Source organism: Jatropha curcas, chromosome 4 (genome assembly GCF_041381405.1).
Source record: "Jatropha curcas cultivar XTBG-Jc1 chromosome 4, XTBG_Jcur_1.0, whole genome shotgun sequence".
Lineage (NCBI taxonomy): Eukaryota > Viridiplantae > Streptophyta > Magnoliopsida > Malpighiales > Euphorbiaceae > Jatropha > Jatropha curcas.
In genome coordinates this window covers 26,346,527-26,367,219 of record NC_143154.1, presented here as the reverse complement: position 1 = coordinate 26,367,219, position 20,693 = coordinate 26,346,527, and the positions used below count along the sequence as shown (strand labels likewise).

At 29.9% G+C, this 20,693-nt stretch overlaps 2 protein-coding genes across 5 annotated transcripts; both read left to right on the top strand.

Moving 5' to 3' along the window:
- The first annotated feature begins 3,715 nt into the window (after positions 1-3,715).
- Positions 3,716-11,178, top strand: LOC105638702 (uncharacterized). 2 transcript variants are annotated; one of them, XM_020681176.3, is made up of 8 exons: positions 3,716-4,682; positions 7,244-7,525; positions 7,958-8,083; positions 8,417-8,497; positions 8,957-9,015; positions 9,098-9,171; positions 9,271-9,396; positions 10,832-11,178. In XM_020681176.3, the coding sequence occupies exons 1-5, from the start codon at positions 3,854-3,856 to the stop codon at positions 8,983-8,985; spliced, it is 1,347 nt and encodes a 448-aa protein (XP_020536835.1). In that variant the 5' UTR covers positions 3,716-3,853; the 3' UTR covers positions 8,986-9,015; positions 9,098-9,171; positions 9,271-9,396; positions 10,832-11,178. The 2 variants fall into 2 exon arrangements, with proteins under 2 accessions (XP_020536835.1, XP_020536836.1); XM_020681177.3 differs by lacking the exon at positions 9,098-9,171.
- Positions 11,179-15,917: 4,739 nt separating this feature from the next.
- Positions 15,918-19,678, top strand: LOC105638704 (mental retardation GTPase activating protein). 3 transcript variants are annotated; one of them, XM_012222548.4, is made up of 5 exons: positions 15,918-16,296; positions 16,392-16,433; positions 16,564-16,854; positions 16,963-17,144; positions 19,199-19,678. In XM_012222548.4, the coding sequence occupies exons 1-5, from the start codon at positions 16,050-16,052 to the stop codon at positions 19,436-19,438; spliced, it is 1,002 nt and encodes a 333-aa protein (XP_012077938.1). In that variant the 5' UTR covers positions 15,918-16,049; the 3' UTR covers positions 19,439-19,678. The 3 variants fall into 3 exon arrangements, with proteins under 3 accessions (XP_012077938.1, XP_012077937.1, XP_012077939.1); XM_012222547.4 differs by having other exon boundaries at positions 16,389-16,433; XM_012222549.4 differs by lacking the exon at positions 16,392-16,433.
- The last annotated feature ends 1,015 nt before the right edge of the window (positions 19,679-20,693 follow it).

The following is a 20,693-nucleotide window of genomic DNA, read 5'->3' as shown; positions in this document are numbered from 1 at the left end:
TATTTCATCACATGATGGATACAGCTATTAACTTTTAAGTTTTGCCTAATACATAATTTCATATGCATAAATTTATTTTTTACCAAAAGAAATATAAAATTAAAATTAATTATAATAATATATGTGAAAAGAATAGTGATTTTTTTTCGTAATTTATATTTTTTTAAAAATTAAAATTTATTAAGTGAATATTAGAGAATAATAATCATCCACCTTGAATGTTATTAAAATTAATTCCTTATTTTCATAACAAATGTTCATCTGTTGATTCATTTTTGGTCTATTTCTTGCCATTAATAATTTAAATTGACTGTTTACTCTTAGTCAATTTAAAATTTATTTCTTATCCAAATGAAAGTTGAACCCCTTATTTAGAAAAAATGATTTCGTGAAATTTGTTTATAAATCTAAATTTTTACATTTGGTATGAAAAAAAATTGTAAAATTCAATTTTTTAATTTGAATATAACTAAATCAAATTTTACAAAAAAAAAAATGAGATTTTTGAATGAATTCTATAAATTTGAACAACCCAAAAAAACTTTATGATAAGACTCTCCATCCCTTTTAAAATTATTATACCAAAAATATTTTATAAATAAAAACAAATGGATTTTCAATTCTTAAATTTATTCCAATATGAAATCTATTTACATAATTCATTTGTAAATGAATCTGAGTTCATTATATGCAATGGAACGTTAAACAGTTTAATACATTATAAAATCAAAGATTTCTTTAATTCTCATAAATATAGTTCCATCTTCGGAAAACTTACTTATTGGGAAACTGAAAAATTTTTATGCTCTATAGTCTAAAACGGATTACACCTTCTAATTTTACTTTTAAAAAAATTTCAAAATTTCATGGACAAGATCGACAAAATCAAGGTTTTAAACATATGTTTTGTTAAAAAAAATTAGAAAAAAAAAATAAAAATTAAAGTTTGTAATTTGACTTTGATTTAAAATAAAATAGACTTAAATTGTCCATCAAACTTTATCCTTGGAAAATTTCAGAAGATCACATCTTTATGTCAAAACATGTCGATGTCGATGAAGATAAAAATTATCTTAATAACATAATATTTTTCCCAACAAGACAAAATAAAATTGAGAGCAAAGCATATATCTAATTACAAGATGACACCACGTGATTGGAACTTCAATTCATCTTACCTAAGGCAAGGCTAATCAAATAAACAATTAGAGTTTGAATCTCACTTATACTATAATTTAATTAAAAAAATAAATTAAAGAAAATTATAATATTAGCTAGATTTGATTGGATTCGAATTTGCAACTAACAACTCTACAGATAAATTAATTGACTATTCTAAAAAAAAAAAAAAAATTAGTGGTGATAATAAGATTCCCCAACAATTGAGCAAAAACTAGTTACCGACAGCGGTTGATCGATGAATATTGATGTTCAATAACAGTTTGATAACAATTGATGTTAGAATGTAAAATGACTATTAAGGGTATAATAGTTTTTATATATTATGATATATATTTATATATATTTAGAAATTTTATGTAAATAAATTATTTTTATTCTTAATGTTATTATATAAAAAACATATTAGTTAAATTTTTAAAAAATCATATTTAATAGATATTTTCAAATAATTATAAAAATATAATTTGAAGAAAAATTAATTTTATTATTAATTAATTTTATAAGGTTAATGTAGTTGAATTATAAAACAGTACAAATCAACTACTAATTGATATAGAAAAGCTCCATAATGTAGCTAATGCAATTAGATGCTTATTGAAATTTCTATCAACTATCAGTTGTTAATTAAAAGATTATCAAATGTCTACAAGTTAACTGTTGGATGTGTTCTATTCACTATTAGTCGCTAATTAAAAAATTATCAAATGCCTATAATTTAACTGTTGGATGTAAACCAACTATCTCTGAATCAGTTGAATCAAACGTGTTTTATACATATTTTTGCTGCTAGAGGAAATGAATGATATATGAAAAGTTAAAGAGTGATGCCTTAGGACCAAAAGATTCTAAATTTTGTCCCTCCTTCCTCATTTTTTTATCCGCAATCATTTTTTTTCTTTTTTATTATTATTAGTCAGAAAAAATTTTACAAAACTAAGCATTTATACTCAGACTAATATGTATTTCCATACATCGAAACTTAATTCGATAATATTAAGTGAAAAAACTCGATAAAATAATACATCACTATCAACCTCTAGTGAAATCAAATTCAAGTAAAAGAGGAATTGTTTCTACTTCTCTCTGGCCAAACCTAATAACCAATTATTTCCTATCCTATATGGGTTGCCCTTAATAAGCCTTGTTGATTTTATGAGATAGAATTTGAAGTCTGCTGAAACTAAAGAACTGTAAAATATAACATTGTACATAATAATTCTATCGAAAAAACATAATAAAATAAATTTATGTTTTTTTAGAACGTAACATGTGACATATTCTTTTCCAGATATTGAATATAGCTGTCTTTGTTTAAAAAAAAAAAAAAATGCAATGCTAGACACTATATGTAACGATTTATATTTTTTTCTAAGAGGTGACATGTCACGTATTCTTTTTATAGGCTTCCAACTTGGCACTTTAATCGTACACCTAACATTTCCGCTTTCTTTAATAAGATTAAAAAAAAAATATCAGCAATAGTAAAAAGTGTGAAATAAAGATTATTAGAGTCTGTTTCGGTAAAATTAACTATTTTGTTAGTGATTTTAATAGCATTTAATTGTTCACTGTTTGAGTAGTTTTTGATGAAATGCTAAAAATTAAACGTTATATGGATTAACTTTTTACAACACACTACTTTAACCAATTTATCAAATACTATAAGAATATTATAAAAATTAGCGTTAAATGTTTTGACCGTAAAGGTGATATGTACATGCACATACACATACATCCAAGTCTCTTTCATCCATGTAATAACATTGAATTTTTTAGGAAGAAAGTGATTTTAGTTTAGATTTAAACGTGTAATAACAATTTCATAAAAGAGCAAATTTGTAATTTAAAATTTTGGTTAAATTATTTATGAAAAAAAAAAGGTTCAATTGCACATTTTTATATAAAGAATAAAGACTATGAATATGAATTTCATTGCACAATATGGTTATTTTTTTGGCTCAATACATAAATTCATCTTAATACTTTTTATTGTGGTACCTATAATTTTTATTTTGATCTATTAAATATTTCAATTTATAAAATTAGATATATTAAACACTTCTTATATTTATTAAATACATCAACTTATAAAATTATATCTATTAAATATTTATTTAACATAAAAAGAAAAAAATATTATTTTAAAAGTTATATTAATCAATAAAATCAATTCTTTTTACTCATAAAAGTCAAAAAATAAGAATTGTTGTTCTAGTATAAAAAGATGTAAAATTATTATAGAAAACAAAGTTCAAGAAACCTCTGAGGTCAATTTTAAAATTTATAGAATTTTTTTTTGTCAAAATTCAGAATTAAATTATATATTCAACCGTTAATTTTTTATTTACTATTCTGTTTCCTGGAAAAAGAAAATTATAAAAATTCATTTTTCATAAAACACAATACAGATACAGTTCAGGTGCACAAGATACTATAATGGTAAAATCAATATTAGTTTGGACTTATAAATTATTGCTATTAGTATAATATAATATACTATAATATTCATTAATTAAAATTCTTGGATCCCCCACCCCACGGAGAAGCAAAGTACTTGCCCACCAAAAAAAACAAGAACCCAACAACACAAAAAATAATCACACGCAGAGAAAGAAAAGCTTCCTCTCTCCAATGTCCTAACAGCAAAATTTGAGGTTGTTTTGATCCTCTAATGGTACTTGTCCAATCCTCCTCCAAACTTTCCCTCCCTCCTTCGCCACAGACAACTTCTTTCCTCTTTGAACCAAATTCTCTCTCTTTAGCCCTAATGCACTCTGATTCCTCCCTTTCTCTCTTTCCTTCCCTTCCCTTTCCCTCCCTTTCTTCTCTCCCTTCCAAACCCCAAACCCTAATCCCCCCTCCCTCTTCTTCCTCCTCCTTCATCCTCCTCCACCAACAGAATTCTGACCCTAGAGTTCTGTTTCTTGTTGCTGGCCCTCATTTGGGTGGTTCCCAGATTCTGTTTAGGCTCTATCTTCTTCAGAAGAACAATCTTTTCACTAAAGCTCAGGTATTCTGCAATCAGAAAGGACTTTGGTTTGATTCAAAGTCTGGAGTTTTCATGGACGTAAATCATGGGGTTTCAATAAAGATTGTTGGGTCTATTAATTTTTTTGTGATGTATTCAGTTTCAAGTAGGAAAGTTTGGGTTTTTGCATTGAAGCTTATTGGTGATGGTAATGGTGAAGCTGATGTGGTGAAATTGATGAGATGTGCTATTATTGAGTGTTGCACGCCGGTTTGGTCTATGAGTGTTTCTTTTGGATTCTTGATCCTAGGGGAGGATAATGGAGTTAGGGTTTTTAATTTGAGGCAGCTAGTGAAAGGGCATGTTAAGAAAGTTAAGGGTTTGAATTCAAATGGGAATTTGGATTTGAATGGGAAATTGAAGAATAAAGGGTTGAGATTGCCAAATGGGGTTATTGGTGGTGATAATCACAGTGGTTCTACTGCTTGCAATGGTTTTTTGGATGGGAAATTTGATAAACATTGCGTTTCAGGTAAGAACGCTATTTTTTATGAGTTAATTTTTTGCGTTCTTCTTATGTTGATTATATGCAAAAATAGTCTTGCTAGAGAATGTGGAAATTTAGTAACTAGATATGATTGTACAATCTTGCTGTTTAGACTGTTGCTATACTACTGTTTTTATCATAATCCTGCCAATTGTATCATATTTTGTATTCTGTTAATTGACTCTGTGATGTCTTTAGATAAAGAGGATACGAAATTGAGGGATTTGGATTGTTTTGTTGATTAAGTTGCTTGAATGGAGTTTGCAGTGCTGATATAGAAATTGACTAGTTTCATAAATGAAAATGCTAATGAAGGCATAACACTTAGTATTATTTTCTTCGTATTTAACTAAAAGCTGAAATCAAAATTCTTGAATTTAAAATTTTCTTTCTGGTGGCAAACTTAGAGAAATTCTCGCTGAAATTGGAGTCGAATTGCTTTGATTTCACTTTGGCCATGCACTTTTAAAGGATGTATCTTGCTTGGCTGGAGAAAAGGTATTGTTTGCCCATGGTTCCTTTTCTGCTAAGTTTGGATGGAACAATTTCAAATGAGGGATGTGGACATAATTGTAGTTTAAATTGTTGAGCAAAGGTTAGCCTATTGTTTAATTACTTACATTAATGAATGAAGACTAATTTTAGAAATGACGATGAGGAAATATTTGAAGTGGATTTAAAATTACAACTTCTTATAGGCATATCAAAACCACACTCAGATAGGATTTTTATCATGAACCTAATCTGCATTTATAACTCTAATTAATTTTTTTAGCGTATGTATTATCAAATTCAAATATACAAAACAAATCCTCTGTCCAAAAGTGAGGTCAGTGAATTTTCTTCTTGTAGAAGTCATAATGAGATAGATTAGAAGAACGGTCACCCGTGCAGTTTTTAAAATACATGACATATGTGTCATTTGTTTGCTCGAACTACAAAAGCATCTAATGAAGCCAATTTAAAGGCTTGGTGGATCGATTTTCTCTTTTATGAATTTTTGGGAGGAAGGAAAATGTATTTTTCTATTTTGAATATCCTAGTGAAGATATATAGCCATGCCTAATGTATCTAGTCAATACTATCATCAAACTACACATTTCTTCAGTTTTCCTACTTCCGAGACAGAGTATTAAGGAATAAAATCCATCTTGCTCGCATTCCTGTTTCTAGTACATTTAATGAACTTGTGTTGATTGCTTCAATTAATGAGCATTCATCAGTGCTTGCTATATTTATGCCTTCAAAAAGAGCTGAGCTTCAGCATAGTTGGTTTAGGTGAATATAATGTGTTGGTCACAACTCACAACTTGTGATCATATTCAGAATTATGCAGGCTTTGGGTTTGCAGTACGTATGAAAATTTAGCTACCTTGTATACATTGGGGTACTGGAATGTGGGTTTTTTAGGAAACGGCATATGGAGTCTCTTTTGTGAAAGATGATAGAAAGCCTTTAGATTTGACATATTGAGTTCGAGTGAGCCCTTTAGTTTAGCATAGTGAAATTATTCACTAACAATTTTTCTTCTTTATTTTTTGACCCATTAAGAGTGACTCTATGTTGACTGATTCTTGCTGTTCATTTACCTTTTTCTTTGCCAAACAAATGATAATTCCATTTCAACTAGTGAAACCAATAATAGGAACAACTTGAAATATCAATAATAGATTTAATAGAATCTCGACTGTACTGGCAATTATTTATTCATCTGTACAGACTTGTCAATTTCTTTTCGATGGGGGGTTCATGTGTGAATTTGCCAATGTTTTTTTTTCTTGCTCTAGTTAGTTACAGTGACTCGATGTACATTAAGGTCTTGATAGGCCATCAAAGACATAACTGAAACAGTAGCAGTTCTTGGAGGAACAATCGAGTTAGAAACAAGTTGAAGGATTTGAAACTAATGAACAGAGTGAACCAATTTCAACTCTGGTTTTGAACTGTAAAATTTATAACAATATTTCTCCCTCTCTCTCTTCCTATCAAGTATTTTTTGTTTAAACTTCTTTCTTTTTTTTTTTGGTCTTGTTTGTGTTGAAGTGCTTGGTGACTGGCTGCCTGCCTTTGTGGATCAGTATCTTCATAACTTCTAGGATTTTTGTCACTTCCTGTGGTTTTCGGTAGCTTCATTAGTAAAATTCATTTATTTTATTTTATACATGCTCAAATTGCATATCCAAAATTTATCTCTTTATTGCAGTTTACTCTGACAGATTGTGTTTAGGAATTCTTTTTGACCAGGAAATTTGCAAGTCTTGTTAAGCAAGATGCTCTCCTTTGGTATAATTCATAAGGATGCCTCTAGACGGTAAATTACTGATTATTAGAAATCTATCTTGGATGAAGGGCTACCTCTTTTTCTTTTTCCTCTCTAATCCTTGGGGTGCCCAGTAAATCTTTGTTCTTTGTGTACAAGCTGTGTACACAATGATTTTGTGATACTTGTTCCATCTGGATTAGCTACATAGAAGTTGTTTTCATGCACATTTAGATGCGTGAGAACATTTCAAGTGTGGAGCTGATTGTGCCTTTTCACCGTGCAGTAAAGCAGAAGTCTATAAGGTGCAGACAAGATTCTGGTGAAGGGGATGCTTGTGTCGTGGCCTTAAAAAGCACAGAGGCCAAGGTCTCAAATTCAGCTGTAAAGGCAGTTTCCATCCAGGCCCTGTCTTCCAAGAAGTTTATGATTTTGGACTCTGCTGGAGATTTACATGTCTTGTGCCTGTCTAATCCTGTTGTAGGATCAACCATCAGGGCTCACATGATGCAGTTGCCTCACAGTATGAAAGTGCAAAAGCTGGCCGTTCTTCCTGATATTTCTTCAAGTATGCAGTTCTTATTTCTTTCCTGCAAATTTTGCTGTTGCTTACATGTTAAAAAATGGTTCTATGAAGGGGGTCATTGGTCTTAGAAAAGTGTGATCAAGGACCAACTTTGTCATGTGTAATCAAAATATCATAGGAGTTTGAACATGTCTGTTGATGAGTTGGGGTTATGTTTTTTGTTTTTCGTTTTTTTTTTTTTTTTTTTTTTTTTTTGGCTGGGGGATGGGGACCTGCTTAGATTCCAGGCAAAATGGGAACGGAGCTTCATATCATGTTTGATAAAAATGAAATTTAGATTTAGTGAAGCTTTCAAGTTAAGGACAATGATTTAGTGCCTTTTGGTCTTCTATATGGGAAAACGTTTGCTCGCTGGTTTTATCTTTTATAATAAGCTTGTTTACATAACTGAGGCAACTTGCCATAATCCTGCAGGAATTCAAACTTTCTGGATATCTGATGGATTTCATTCGGTGCACATGATGATGGCATCTGAAATGGACATTGCTGTTAATAAAAATGATGGAGATGAGAGTCAGGAAAAGCCGATGCAAATCTCAGGTTTCCATGAGCCCCTGCTTCTTCTTGCTTCTTTAATTTAGAGTTATCTTTCAATTTAAATTACAATTTTTTCATTCTGTTGCTTGTTTAACATTTAAATTCTACATTACCAACTATTCTATGAAATTTTTTGCATTGGAGCAATTTTGCAATTTCTTGATAGTATGGAAAATTTTGTCCAATAGATACTTGGCAACTGATTCTCGCCTGAATATTTTAAGAGATTTTCACCTTTTTTTTTTTTGGTTTGAATAAGTTCCAAGTTCTGGCATGAATTCTCAGTTTCTGTTCCTTTTTTTTTTCCTCCCTTTCTGGCTCTTTTTCTTTTGCTAGTGATTCAAGCAATTTTTTCCGCTGAAAAGATACAAGATCTTGTACCATTGGCTGCAAATGCTGTTCTGCTTCTTGGACAAGGTAATCTTCAACTTTCTTCATTCTAGCATGCTACTTGAGCACTTGAATTTGAAAAGTTAGGAAAAAAGGTAAAGGATTGCTGATTTTGATATACTTACATACTCCTTAGACCATCATCCATCTCCCTCGAACAAGAAATGATAAGGGAAAAACTAAACATAAGTATATACAATTTTGTGGCTTATGATCAATACCATTATTCACATCATGCTTATGTTATGCCGTCTTTAATGGCATTGGTTTGTATATCTTGTTATCTTACAAAACTCTTAAAGATTTTTTAATTTCTTTGGTAATTTTCCTTGACGCATATTATTGGATTGACTTTTCCCAAATGATAAAGTTATTGACAAAAATAAAAATCATTTCTGATCTAATTTTATTTTTGGAACCTAAATAACTGAGTGAAATTTTGTGTAATCAAATATTTTCTTGACAATGTTTTTGCTGATTAAACAGGAAATATGTATGCCTATGCAATTCCCTGAAGTTTCTTGGAGTATATCTATTTATAAACGGTGAGTATCTGCACTGTATTTCTTCTCTCAAATATAAATATTGCTTCCACAGTACTGTCTTTTGATAGTCCAAGTTTTGTAGGAAGTCTATTTTCCAGGTCATATAGATGATTATCATTGTTTTATGGATTCCTGGATCAGTACTCTCATATGGAAGTGAGTGCTTTTGAATGGTTTCATTTAAAAACTCCATTTTTACTAATGTATAACTAATCTACATGTGGGATCTGACTTATCATATGTCCTGAATTTCAGTTGAGCACATTCTCCTAGTTACCATGGTTTGGTTATCTGTTGTCCTTATGTTGCTGAATTCATGAGCTGCGGTGGTTTTATTCTTATATTGGTATGTGAGACCTTGAGAACACTGAGCTCTTGAAGGTATGAAATCATTATCATTCTTTGTGGTTGTATATGTCATATCTGATGTATGAATATGAGAATAATTATTTAAAAAGAAAAAATAAGGTGATAGAAGGAAATTACCTGCATCTTGTCTTAAGCTGGCAAGAATAATTGCCTTTTCTTTTGAGCCTGTAAATTTTGTGGCATGAAATGCATTCTAGAATCCACTATACCTGGTTCTTCCTCGTACACAACTGTGTTTGAGTCGCATGCATTTGGAATGTGGCATTTTTTAAATTTGTTTCTTAACAAAAGAAGTCGGATTTTTTTTTGGTTTGTTCATATTTATTTTTTAACTGCGTCACTGGCTTTCTACAGCCATCGGTGTTGACCAGTTTATAAATGAAATTTACCATTCTCAATGCCATTCAATAAAAAAATGTATTCTCCCCAGAAACACAATCTGGGCTTGGATTAAGTTAAGATCCGTAACAATGATTCTGTAAGATTTTCTAAATGTTTCACTTTGTATGTACCATATCTTGCATTAATACATTAATTTGTATGTGCCATTTCTCGCATTGAACCTAGGATCATCATCATGCTAGATTGATGTAAATATTATGTAGTTCTCCAGAAAAAAAGGGGAATTTGTGTAGTACATTTTGTTTTTGAAGGAAGCATGATTTGAAGTTTTAAATAGATGAGAAACCATTGAGAGAAAAAGATTTCGGAATGTATGATGAGAGGCTTTAGATTTATAAACAAGGTGAGGAATAAATATTAGGCATTTGAGAGCCAAATAAAAAATTATTATAGTGGAGTAATTGTCATATGCGAACATTGATGAGAAAAGATTCTTGAGATTTTTTAATCAATCATTGTTGAAGAATGCATTGAGTTTTGGCTTTCAATATTACTCAGTTGATCATTCTTCTATCTATAAGACCATGTATGGTGACTGGTGTTGAGCAATGATCAAGTTAGCTGATATTGTCATTTAGACTGATTAGAAACAAAATATAGTTACTTAAAAAGTAATAGCTCCAATTTCGGTCCCCAATCATTTTCTAGCTGAGGTGATTTAAAAGGTGAAATTGGAGAACTGAGTGGGTTGCTAAAGTGGGCCCCACTTAACAACACTATATAGGTATCATATTTCATCGCCATGGGAATTTTTAAGTTTTAACATACACCAAAGTTACCTTATTATATGTGGATTTCTTTTGATAAAGCTGTGGGCAATGGGTAATCTTTGTGCTGCCATTAGTCTTCCAATTTGAATGTTGAAACAATTATGTTTATCATTTAAATCTAAAATTTTGAAGCTTCTTGTTTCAGCTGCTACGTTCGAGTAAAATTATGCATATCTATCTTGATTGCTTGATGACTAAACTAAGTTGCTTTCCTCTTTCATTAGCATTTATAATTGGCTCCATTCGATTTTATTAAAATTCTTCAATTTTTCAAGGTGAAATTAGAAGCACATGGATTCTTGTTATGGATTTTGGGATCTCAAAAGATGAGTCTATCCGATAACTCAAAGCAACCCCTGCTGCGCTACCAGCTTCTACTGAGTTGAGGAAAAATGTGCTGCAGAGTTCACATTGTCTTATTTTCAAGCAGAAGGCCAAAATAGCCATGAAATGAAGGTCATGAAATGACATTCTGAGTTTCTGTGCTGTTGCAAGACACAGGATTCAGCTATATGTGTCTGTCAATGTAAGCGGGTGGACTTGCCCCGCATAAACATGTAGCTCGACTCATGCTCGTTTTCCATTTAGGTGTGAGAATCAAGTGGCATGGTTGTTTTCTAAATTTCAATCATAATTTCTTGATATAATGCTATTCTCTATCAACTAATTGCTTTCTCTATTTTCACTTGGTTAAGAAAAGATGTGATTGAGAATGGTGCAATAGAAATTATACTATCTTACACATATATGGATAAAACTTGGTAAATAAGAAAACTCAAATCCAAAGCTTTTAATTTCTACTCTTTCAAAGAAAATGCAAAAGCAAAGCTATGAAATGTCATTCAAAAACTTCAAAGAACAAAGAAAAGCTGAATAAAAAGCAATGGGAAAAAGAGGATCTGTTTGGAAAACTTTATGGATTAAATGAAGCAGAAGAACCCAGTAAGAGAGACTGACAAGGAGCAAAGGAAAAAACAAGCTCCACAGGCAAACCCTATCAATGAAACCTACATTCCATACAAATGAGACAAAATTGATGGCCACGATGAGTCCTAAGTGGGACCCAACTCCTGCTCCCATAATATGAGGAGGACCCCTTTCTTTCTATCAATCTTTCACTCATTTTCATGAAGATGATGATAGTCACAAGACATGCACATGCACATGCTCGATGCACAGCACACCCACAATCACATATACATATTCCTCTTATGGACCCCCTATTATAGGCCCTATACCCTCATTTTCTTGTTTTTCCTTTCCATCTTATTATCCAAATAGCCCACTATGGCACTATCTGAAAACAACCCAACGTTGATATCTACTTGTATCTGTCACATCTATCTTCAACAAGAAAGAAAGGTAAATCTAGTACCAATAATTAAGTTCCTCTTTACATTTAGTTATGGTGATGTAACTAAATATCTTTCTAGTGTAATTTTATATTAGAAATACTTTTATTACATTATATTTTGGAAAAATTAAAATTAATTTCTAAATTATAGTTAAATCAACAAGTGAGCACTTTGTATAATTTCGGTGACATTTTGGTCATTCTATCCAAAATAGTCTCTTTTAATTGTCATTTCACTAAGAAATTGATCACTAAATTATAATCAAACTAACGAGATCACTACTTTATAATTTCTATTAATATTTTGGTCCCTTTGTTTTGGAAGGAATGACTAAAATTTTAATAAAATTATAATTTAAGGATCTCACAGCTAATTTTCAAAAATAGAAGTCTTCATATATTAATTTGACTATATAAAGTCAATTTATTTATTTTTTTCTTATATTATATTTCATTATGGTTTACCCCATGTAAAATTAATTTAGTTTGATGAACTAATTGAAAGTATTTTTAGAGTAAATTTCACATTAGAAAATCTATTTGATTACATTATACTCAGTTCTATTAGTTATGAAATTGCAAATTTAAAATTTAATAAAAGTAAATTAATCAATAAAAAGTTAAAAATTTACCGAATATAACCCTGAAGACAGAGACGCACAAAAAGTTACTAATATTCTGAATTCATATAACAATCAATCATTTTAGTCCCCGATTTAGTATGCAAGTCTCCACTCAGTACTATCATTATCAAGTGTGTATAAATATTTGTATCGTCATTGTCACTATATTAATTTTTTTTTATTTAATAGATAATAATGTTAGAAAATCAAAGATTTAATCTATGAAAGTTTATGATTAATAAAAACGTTGAAATATATTTATATAATACAATTGAAAAGCTCGTAGCTCATAAATTATAAATTACGTATAAATACATGCGATTTACGAAATCAACTGCTCCATCTCTATCTTTTTTAAAATACACCAATTTTTTTTATGTTTTGTTTCCGTTACACTATTGGATTTTTCTGTTCAATTTTTGTATTTTTTTTCATTAAGTCAATAAGAAAATACAAAAATTAAATGAGAAATACAAAAATATTATATCAAAATAATTACAATAAAGTCCTTATGGTTTGAAAATTACAAATAGTCTGTCCTTTTATTTTAAAAATTAAAAAAATATTTTTTTCATTCGTAAAGTACTTAACAAAAAAAAAATGTAAAATTTGGATAGAAGAAACTTATAGTCTCACGGAAATAAACAATAGGAATGTTTTAGTGTATTTTAAAAAAGACTGAGATAGACTACTTGTAATTCGCGATCTATGTACAAACCACATAGATCATACCATATTTTCCCAATAAAATATAATATATGATATGTATTAATATATGTAAAATTAATTACATATTTTAATAGAAATTTATATTTTAATAGAAACCCGACTAAAATTTTAGTAAATAATTAAAATTATTTAATTAATAATTATCAACTACCAAATAATTATCATTAACTGCTATCATCCATCAATTATCACTAATAACTAAATTAAATATACTATCAAAATAATTGGAAAATATTAGAAAAAATTAAAAGTAATTTTTTATTTGAATATTCTACTGATTATATGTATCACATGGAAACAAAATTGAGTAGGATCCAAATTTGCTATTATGTTTTACCACATGAACATGTTAATGGTGGAAGTTGGCAACATCACCATTTTTTTTTTAAAGAAACTCATTTATTCTTGTAATGATTCTTTTTCCACTTTTAGAAGAACAATGGTGACAGTAATGGTTGATGCTTTCACTCATTGAAAGAATTTTATTTTTATTTTATGTTATAACTAAATAGAATATTGAAGTCAATCATGGTGATCTGTTTGATATTTTCATTTATATGAAAAGTAGGAAGTCTCGAATTCGAGTTCTTTCGACTATAGTTATTTTCATCAATTTAGTGAACCAAAAAGAAGACCGCCGATATTGTGTAGCTCGCAATGTTATTTCGATTCATTGAATTTAAATTCAATATATAATGATGAAAATAGAAATTGCATCAAAATTAGAACCCAAATTATTGATGAATATATTGTACTATTTGAAACCCTTTTTATTTGTTCATACACACTTTTATAGTGAACATTGAACCCATTTGGAATATTGGAATTATATTGTCAAGCTAGTTTTGAGTTATGCAACAAAAAATAGTGACCCACCATGTACCACATGAACCCTATTGCTCATATATACACTACATTACAAATAAATTTTAAAATTGGCTTTGTTTAGTTTGTAGAATGAGATAGTAAGCCATAGAGTACCTATTTTATGTAGTGAATATTCGTAAGTTATGAAATTTGTTTTTCGTAAAATTGAAATATCCACACAGACCTATATTATTACATGTTCGAATAAAAGTTTAGAACAACTACCAACTATCAGTTGGTCGAGTGAAATGAAGCGTTAGATTCCTTAAACAATATCTAAGGTTCAATCTCTGTCGTTATGAATGGAAAAAACTGGATTGGAAAGGTCGCTCTTATAATGAGCCTTTGCAAAACCTGAATCTCTATTAGTCAGTTAAGCTGGATAGAATCTCTTATACTTTGTAAATTTTACAATTTTACTTTATTTTGACTTTCTTATTATTAATTTTGCTATTTTAACCTTTTGTAGCAATAACATCCTCTTTTGGAATTAGCAAAAGTGAACTATATCTTCAAAAGAACTTTACATGTGAGGTTATGGTTCGAAATTTGAAGTCATTTTTGTTGTTGATGATCCTAGTGCTGCTGCTAATAAAAGTTATACATATCAACAGATGATTAGATTAGTAAAAGTGAACTATATTTTCAAACGAACTTTACCTATAAGGTTAGGGTTGAAAATTTAATGTCCGAAGATTTTATCCTGACTATAACCCTAAATTCGAGCATTGAAATATGTGTAGAAAAAGTTGCAATTTTTGGTTGGTCAGATTGTAATTTATACAGATATAGAGTTGGAATCCCACATTAAATAAAATAGTGAATATATAAAGATATATAGAGACAGAAAGCCAAACATATAAATAAGATTGAAAACCAAAAAAAAAAAAAAAAAACTAAACGCACTTCAAGTTATCAGATATTCAAAGCTGGAAAGCCAATTAAGAATAACTCCAGCGGAATTATAGATTGTGGCTTATCTAATTGCCAAATTAGAAAAATGAACAATTAAACAATAATATCTTTTTCAATGTTACTGTTTATTCAATTTGTTAAGCTAATGTGTAAAAAAAAAAAACATTATTAAGCACACTCTGTATTTTCAGAGGGTTTATTAGACAGTATGACTCATCTATTTAATTAGATATAATTTTAAAAAAACAATAAACATCATCATAAAATCCTATTCTAATTAAGATGCATTAGAGAGTCAATTTTCAAATTCAATATCTACAAATAGACTTATACACACGTCAATGTCAACATTTTATATTTAATATGTCATATAAGCCACATAGTCGTGTTAGCGTTGCTTTAAAGATTTCACATTTCAAATCCTACTCTTTTTTTATTGTAATAAATAATATTTCTTTTATTATTTAGTCTGAATTGCAAACACGTTTCAAGTTAGAATTTCAAATTAAATCAAATACCAAATATATAAAGATATAATCATACATAAGAGTGTAAAGTCAACTGACTAAACATGTTTCGATTTGGACCTCTATCAAAAATTAAAAAATATATTTGATCCATATTAAAACTGTAAAATTGATTCTTTTCCTAATTTTATATATTATTTTCAAAAATATTCTTATTTATATCTTGCTCTAAAATGTTTTAAAATTTGATTTTTTCCTAAAATGTCTATAAGGCCCCCAATGTTCCTTTTAATTATTTTTTTATTTTTGCTCTCCATTACTTAAATACCCATATGAGATCCAACAGAACACAAGAGTGGGTCCCAATGTACATGGATTATTTATTTATTTCAGTGTCAAAATGAAATTGTGACTTTGGTTACATGTTGATTCAGTTACACCAGATGCTGATATGGCAAGAAAACCAGCTATAAAATGGTGAGAGAAGAGCAGAGCAGTTCTGTATTAAACAGAATTTTCAACCTTCAACTCAATATTCATGGCTTCCACAATAGAACAATCTCAATCTCCTTATGGTTCTGGACGACGAGACCAACATCAACATCCTCAACCAGACTTCAATCTCAGAGAATGGGCTTTAAGAGCTCAAATCAGTCGTGAAAACACCAAATCAAGAAGATTCTCTGGTTCACATATCAGAACCAGTTTTAGAGAAGATGCAAGATCTTTTAGATCAAACATTACTATCTCTAGTACTCCCTCTTCTCCTGGCTACCCCTTTAACGGTACTCTCTTGTTATTATTACACTTAATTAAAATTTGTCTCCTATTTTACTTTGGCTCAACTGTAACTCTCTAATTATATATATTTTTTTAGAAGAAATTGACCCATCAACTTACTCCTTCACTACTGCTCTCAAAGGTGAGTCCCTTTTTTTTAATAATTACTTATTTTATTCGATTTCTTATTATTTTAAAGGTCAAATTTTCGTATAAAATGATGTGGGTTTTTTTTGAAGTTTTTGGCTTTTGCTATATCTTTACATGTGCAGCATTGCAAGCAAGAGCAGGGTATAATAGCTGGGAATGTTTATCACCAGATGGCTTTGCATTAAATTCAAAATGGAATGAAGCAGAGAAGTATATATGTAATCCACTCTCAGGAGAAGTTCCAAGGGAATGTTTATCCGCTAAAACACTTAGTGGAAGATCATTTAGAAATCCAACAAACAGAATTACAATGTCTGCTCCTCTTATGTACTCTACCCATTTGAAGAAAGTCCAGACAAAGCCTTCCCATAATGTAACACCAGATCATGATAGTTTTCATTTTCCAATCCAAGGTTCCTCTTTATTTATTTATTTATTTATTTTGTTTTTATTTGAAGTTGTAATTGGTACTTGGTTAAAGTTATAATTGTTGAAAGATTAATGTAATTTTGCCTGTGTAGAAAAGAAAATGGAGGGTTCGACTAGAGATGTTGGGACTCAAAGTACACCGTTTGACCTTAGTTCAAGTAGCCCTAGCCCTGCATCAACTCCTCCAATTATGGAGAGATTAACCTTGAAAAGATGTGAAGAAGAAGGTGGAGATTCTCCTAATTGTAATGGAAAGTTGGGAGCCGAAGGAAAGGTACTAGACTATTGCCTTTTAGCACTTCCATGAGTTATAGTCATGGATGCAAATTAAGGGCAAATTAAACTTTAGTTATGCTGCTTTTAACGAAGCTATAATGTAATGTAATCAAAGGCATTTTTCTAGTATAAATTTACAGTAGAAATGCCTTTTGATTACATTACATTATATTCTATTACAGCTTACAAAATATAGACGTTTTAATTAATATAAAAAATATAAAGTGATAAACTTGAATAATCTCTTAATTGGCCTAAATAGACATAGAAATAGTGAGTTCTATACCCACAAAAGATGGATCACACACACATATATATATGTAAGAGAGACTGCATTTATACCAGGTTTACTATATAATCTCTCTCTCCTTTCTGGAGAGGTTTTTGTTTTCTATTAGGCTTTTTACTGTGGTGTAGATGTTCCTCTAAGAAGCAACTAAACTCGAAAATTTATGTTGTAAATCACATTAAAGATGTTAATTAGTTAGGACCACATGCATTAGGTTCATGGTTATAGAATTCAATACCCTTTGCTCCCTTCTTTCTTTCCTTCTGCTAAGCTGGGGATACATAATATTGATAGATGCATTCATATTTTCCTTGTACTTGCATAAGGATGTCGTGAAGAACCTACTGGAGTTCAAAATATTGCCAGCTTCTTCTTTTCATTTTTGTTTTTGATAAAGCTGCTTGAATCTTGTCTTGATGCATTTATGTCTTGCCCATATCTATCTCTTGGCAATTGGTCAAGGTTGGATAAATAAGATTGCCTGGTAGATGTCCTTTATAGTTATACATGCAGTTTCCTTCCAAGGTGGGAGACTATAAAAGAGTAGATTGGTCCCAGTAGGCCAGAAGCAATGGTGGGTACATTTATGACCCAAATGCATATATATATATATATTCCAAAATAAGCATAAGATGTTTCTTTGGCATAATTTGTCCTTACAAATAATAATTAATCTGTGCCCTATCAATGTGGGGGACTATAATCGAGAATAATTGGTCCCTCTAACAAAATGATGGGTACATGTGACCCCAAGTGTACATCCAAGGATTCCTTTGCATGTTATTATCTCCCTCCAAGTAGCCTCCTTTTTGAGTAAAAACAGTCATTTGTATTATGTTTTTTTTTTTCAGAAACATTTTTCTGACAGCAAATGCTTTCTTTTTTTTCTCCTCTTTCTTTCTTTTTTTTTTTTTTTTTTTTTTCAGAAACTTAAAGTAAAATCATATACAAGGTCCACTGGGGATTTAAACCAAAATTCCCTCCTTTTATTCTTTTTCTTGATTGTTCATCTATGTTTTATTATTTTTAATTCTGTTCTTTAGTTTTCTCCTCTTTGTTCTACATGGTGCATACTGAAGATGAGTCAATTTCTCTCCTCTTTTTACTGCTTTCTTTTTAACTTTTTTTTTTCTTTTGATTCTTTGGGTTTCTCAATGAAAACTGCAACTCACTGCCTGTTTTCAGTTTCTTTCTTCTTTTTGGAAAAAATTTCATGTGTTTCAGGGATAGTAACAAAATAATGGTATCAGTGCACTTGCCATTCACAACCTTATATTAAGGAAAATTTGACAACTCTATTATTTGATCTTGGAAATCTTAAGGCACTCATTGTTATTGGGATAGATGAAATTACTTTTCAGGCACTTGAAGGTTTGGAGTTTGGACCACTTTAACCTCATAGGAATTAGAAATAGTACAAAATGATAGTTCCACAAATTAGAAGCATTGTACTTAAGGAGAGTTCTTATTGTACTAAATGATAGTTCCACAAATATGTAGTAGTTGTTTATTATTTTTAATATCAAAGTAATGTTAAATTAATATTATCAAATGTAATACTTGTTATTGGTACATGTTTTTGCAGTCAAACAATGTTGGATAGCCAAAACACAGAAAAAAAAGCTATTTATAGAAAGAAAAATTTCAATGAAGTGACTGAACATTTATTTCCCAGTTGGGGAAAAATAATAAGATATGTAAACGATTCAGAGAAGCACAATAGAATGAATATAATGTGAGAATGACAATGATGTGAATGGCAGGTGATTGAAGAGGAAGAAACAATAAGATCATCACCATCAAGAAAAGAAGAAGCAACAAAAGGAGAAAAAGAAAAAGAGGAAAGTAAGAAAAAGGAAAATGAGCAAATGTGGAGGTGCAGTAACAGTAGCAGCAATAGTATGCAAGGTGGTTGCTTATCATGGATGAGAAAAAGGCAGAGAGAGAAACATAAACCAAGAAATAAGAGGAATATCTGTCTTCTCAATCCTAAAGGATGTTAAAAACTCAATTACTTTATATTTTTTCAAAAAGATAAGGTTATGAGAAAGAGAGCTAGAGATGGTAACAGAACATTTGGAGGGTTTTCAAGATTCTTTCTCTTTCATAAAACAGAGAGAGAGAGAGAGAGGAGGGGGAAAAAATCATTTGATGACAGAGGTGGAAGATGGTAACATATGGTGGTGGTTTTATGTGTTCTATTTCTTGCTTTTTTTCTTATAATAAACAAGTGATGTTATGTATTGTTCCTTTGTCTCCTATGGTGGAAAATGGCTGACAGCTTTGAGTTCACGTGGTGTCTTTGATTGTGGCCTTACCCTTAGAGGATTTTGATGCTTCATTTCTCTTGCGCTCTGAAGTCTGTATCCATCAGCAAACGTACAAATTAAAAACTGGCAGCCACTCCAACTATTTAATCCCTAACTCTACAGGAAAATTTCACCCAACCATCTATTAGTTGAAGCATAATTTTTAATAATAAAATTTTTTACTTTTAATAGTAGGACTGTTCAATAGACCCAAACGTCCTGATATGCCATTTCATTAAAATTTTAGCACGTATATCTAAATTTTTTCGTTTAAATATTCGTTTAAATATTCATTTAATTATCTGTGTCTGAATCTATTTAAAATTTTATTACTCGTATTATAAATCATTAAGATATCCTAAATTTTAAATTATGCATACTTAAAATTATTTAAAATACAATTTTTCACACATGACCAAATATTTTAGGTATCACGCATTTGAAATTCTGAGACAATGAAAAGGAGATGGTTGGAGGTCATTTATTGCATGTCTTGGATCTTTTAGCAACTAAAACAAAAACGATTTGTCGTCAGAGAAAACAGGAGATATTTGTTGAGGCTTGAGGTTGGGCATTCTTCAATCCTTACTCATCGAACTTCATTCATATATGAAAAATGCTACGGATAGCAATTGCAGTCTTTTATCATATGTTTTATTTTATTTTTATTTTTATTTTTTTTTTTATTTTTTTTTTTGAAAGCATCATATGTTTTGAACGAGCTACAAAAGCAGTGGTAGAAAAATTCAAAAATATGATAATAAATGTAAATTTATTGAATAAACAGTTTTATCTTGTTTAATTATTCCATAAATTTTCGATAGACACAATTTTTACAAGTAGAAGCTTACATCAATGGGTCAAGTTAAAAATTAAATACATTATTAGATTTTTTTTTTTTTAAATTTCAAATATTTATAATAGCATAATAATAGCATTTAAAAACCGA

Coding starts and splice junctions, on each gene's coding strand:
- LOC105638702 (XM_020681177.3), top strand. CDS start 3,854: ATGGTACTTGTCCAATCCTCCTCCAAACTTTCCCTCCCTCCTTCGCCA. Junction 4,683..7,243: donor TGATAAACATTGCGTTTCAG/GTAAGAACGCTA, acceptor TTCACCGTGCAG/TAAAGCAGAAGTCTATAAGG. Junction 8,498..8,956: donor TGTTCTGCTTCTTGGACAAG/GTAATCTTCAAC, acceptor CTGATTAAACAG/GAAATATGTATGCCTATGCA.
- LOC105638704 (XM_012222547.4), top strand. CDS start 16,050: ATGGCTTCCACAATAGAACAATCTCAATCTCCTTATGGTTCTGGACGA. Junction 16,297..16,388: donor TCCTGGCTACCCCTTTAACG/GTACTCTCTTGT, acceptor ATATTTTTTTAG/AAGAAATTGACCCATCAACT. Junction 16,855..16,962: donor TTTTCATTTTCCAATCCAAG/GTTCCTCTTTAT, acceptor TTGCCTGTGTAG/AAAAGAAAATGGAGGGTTCG.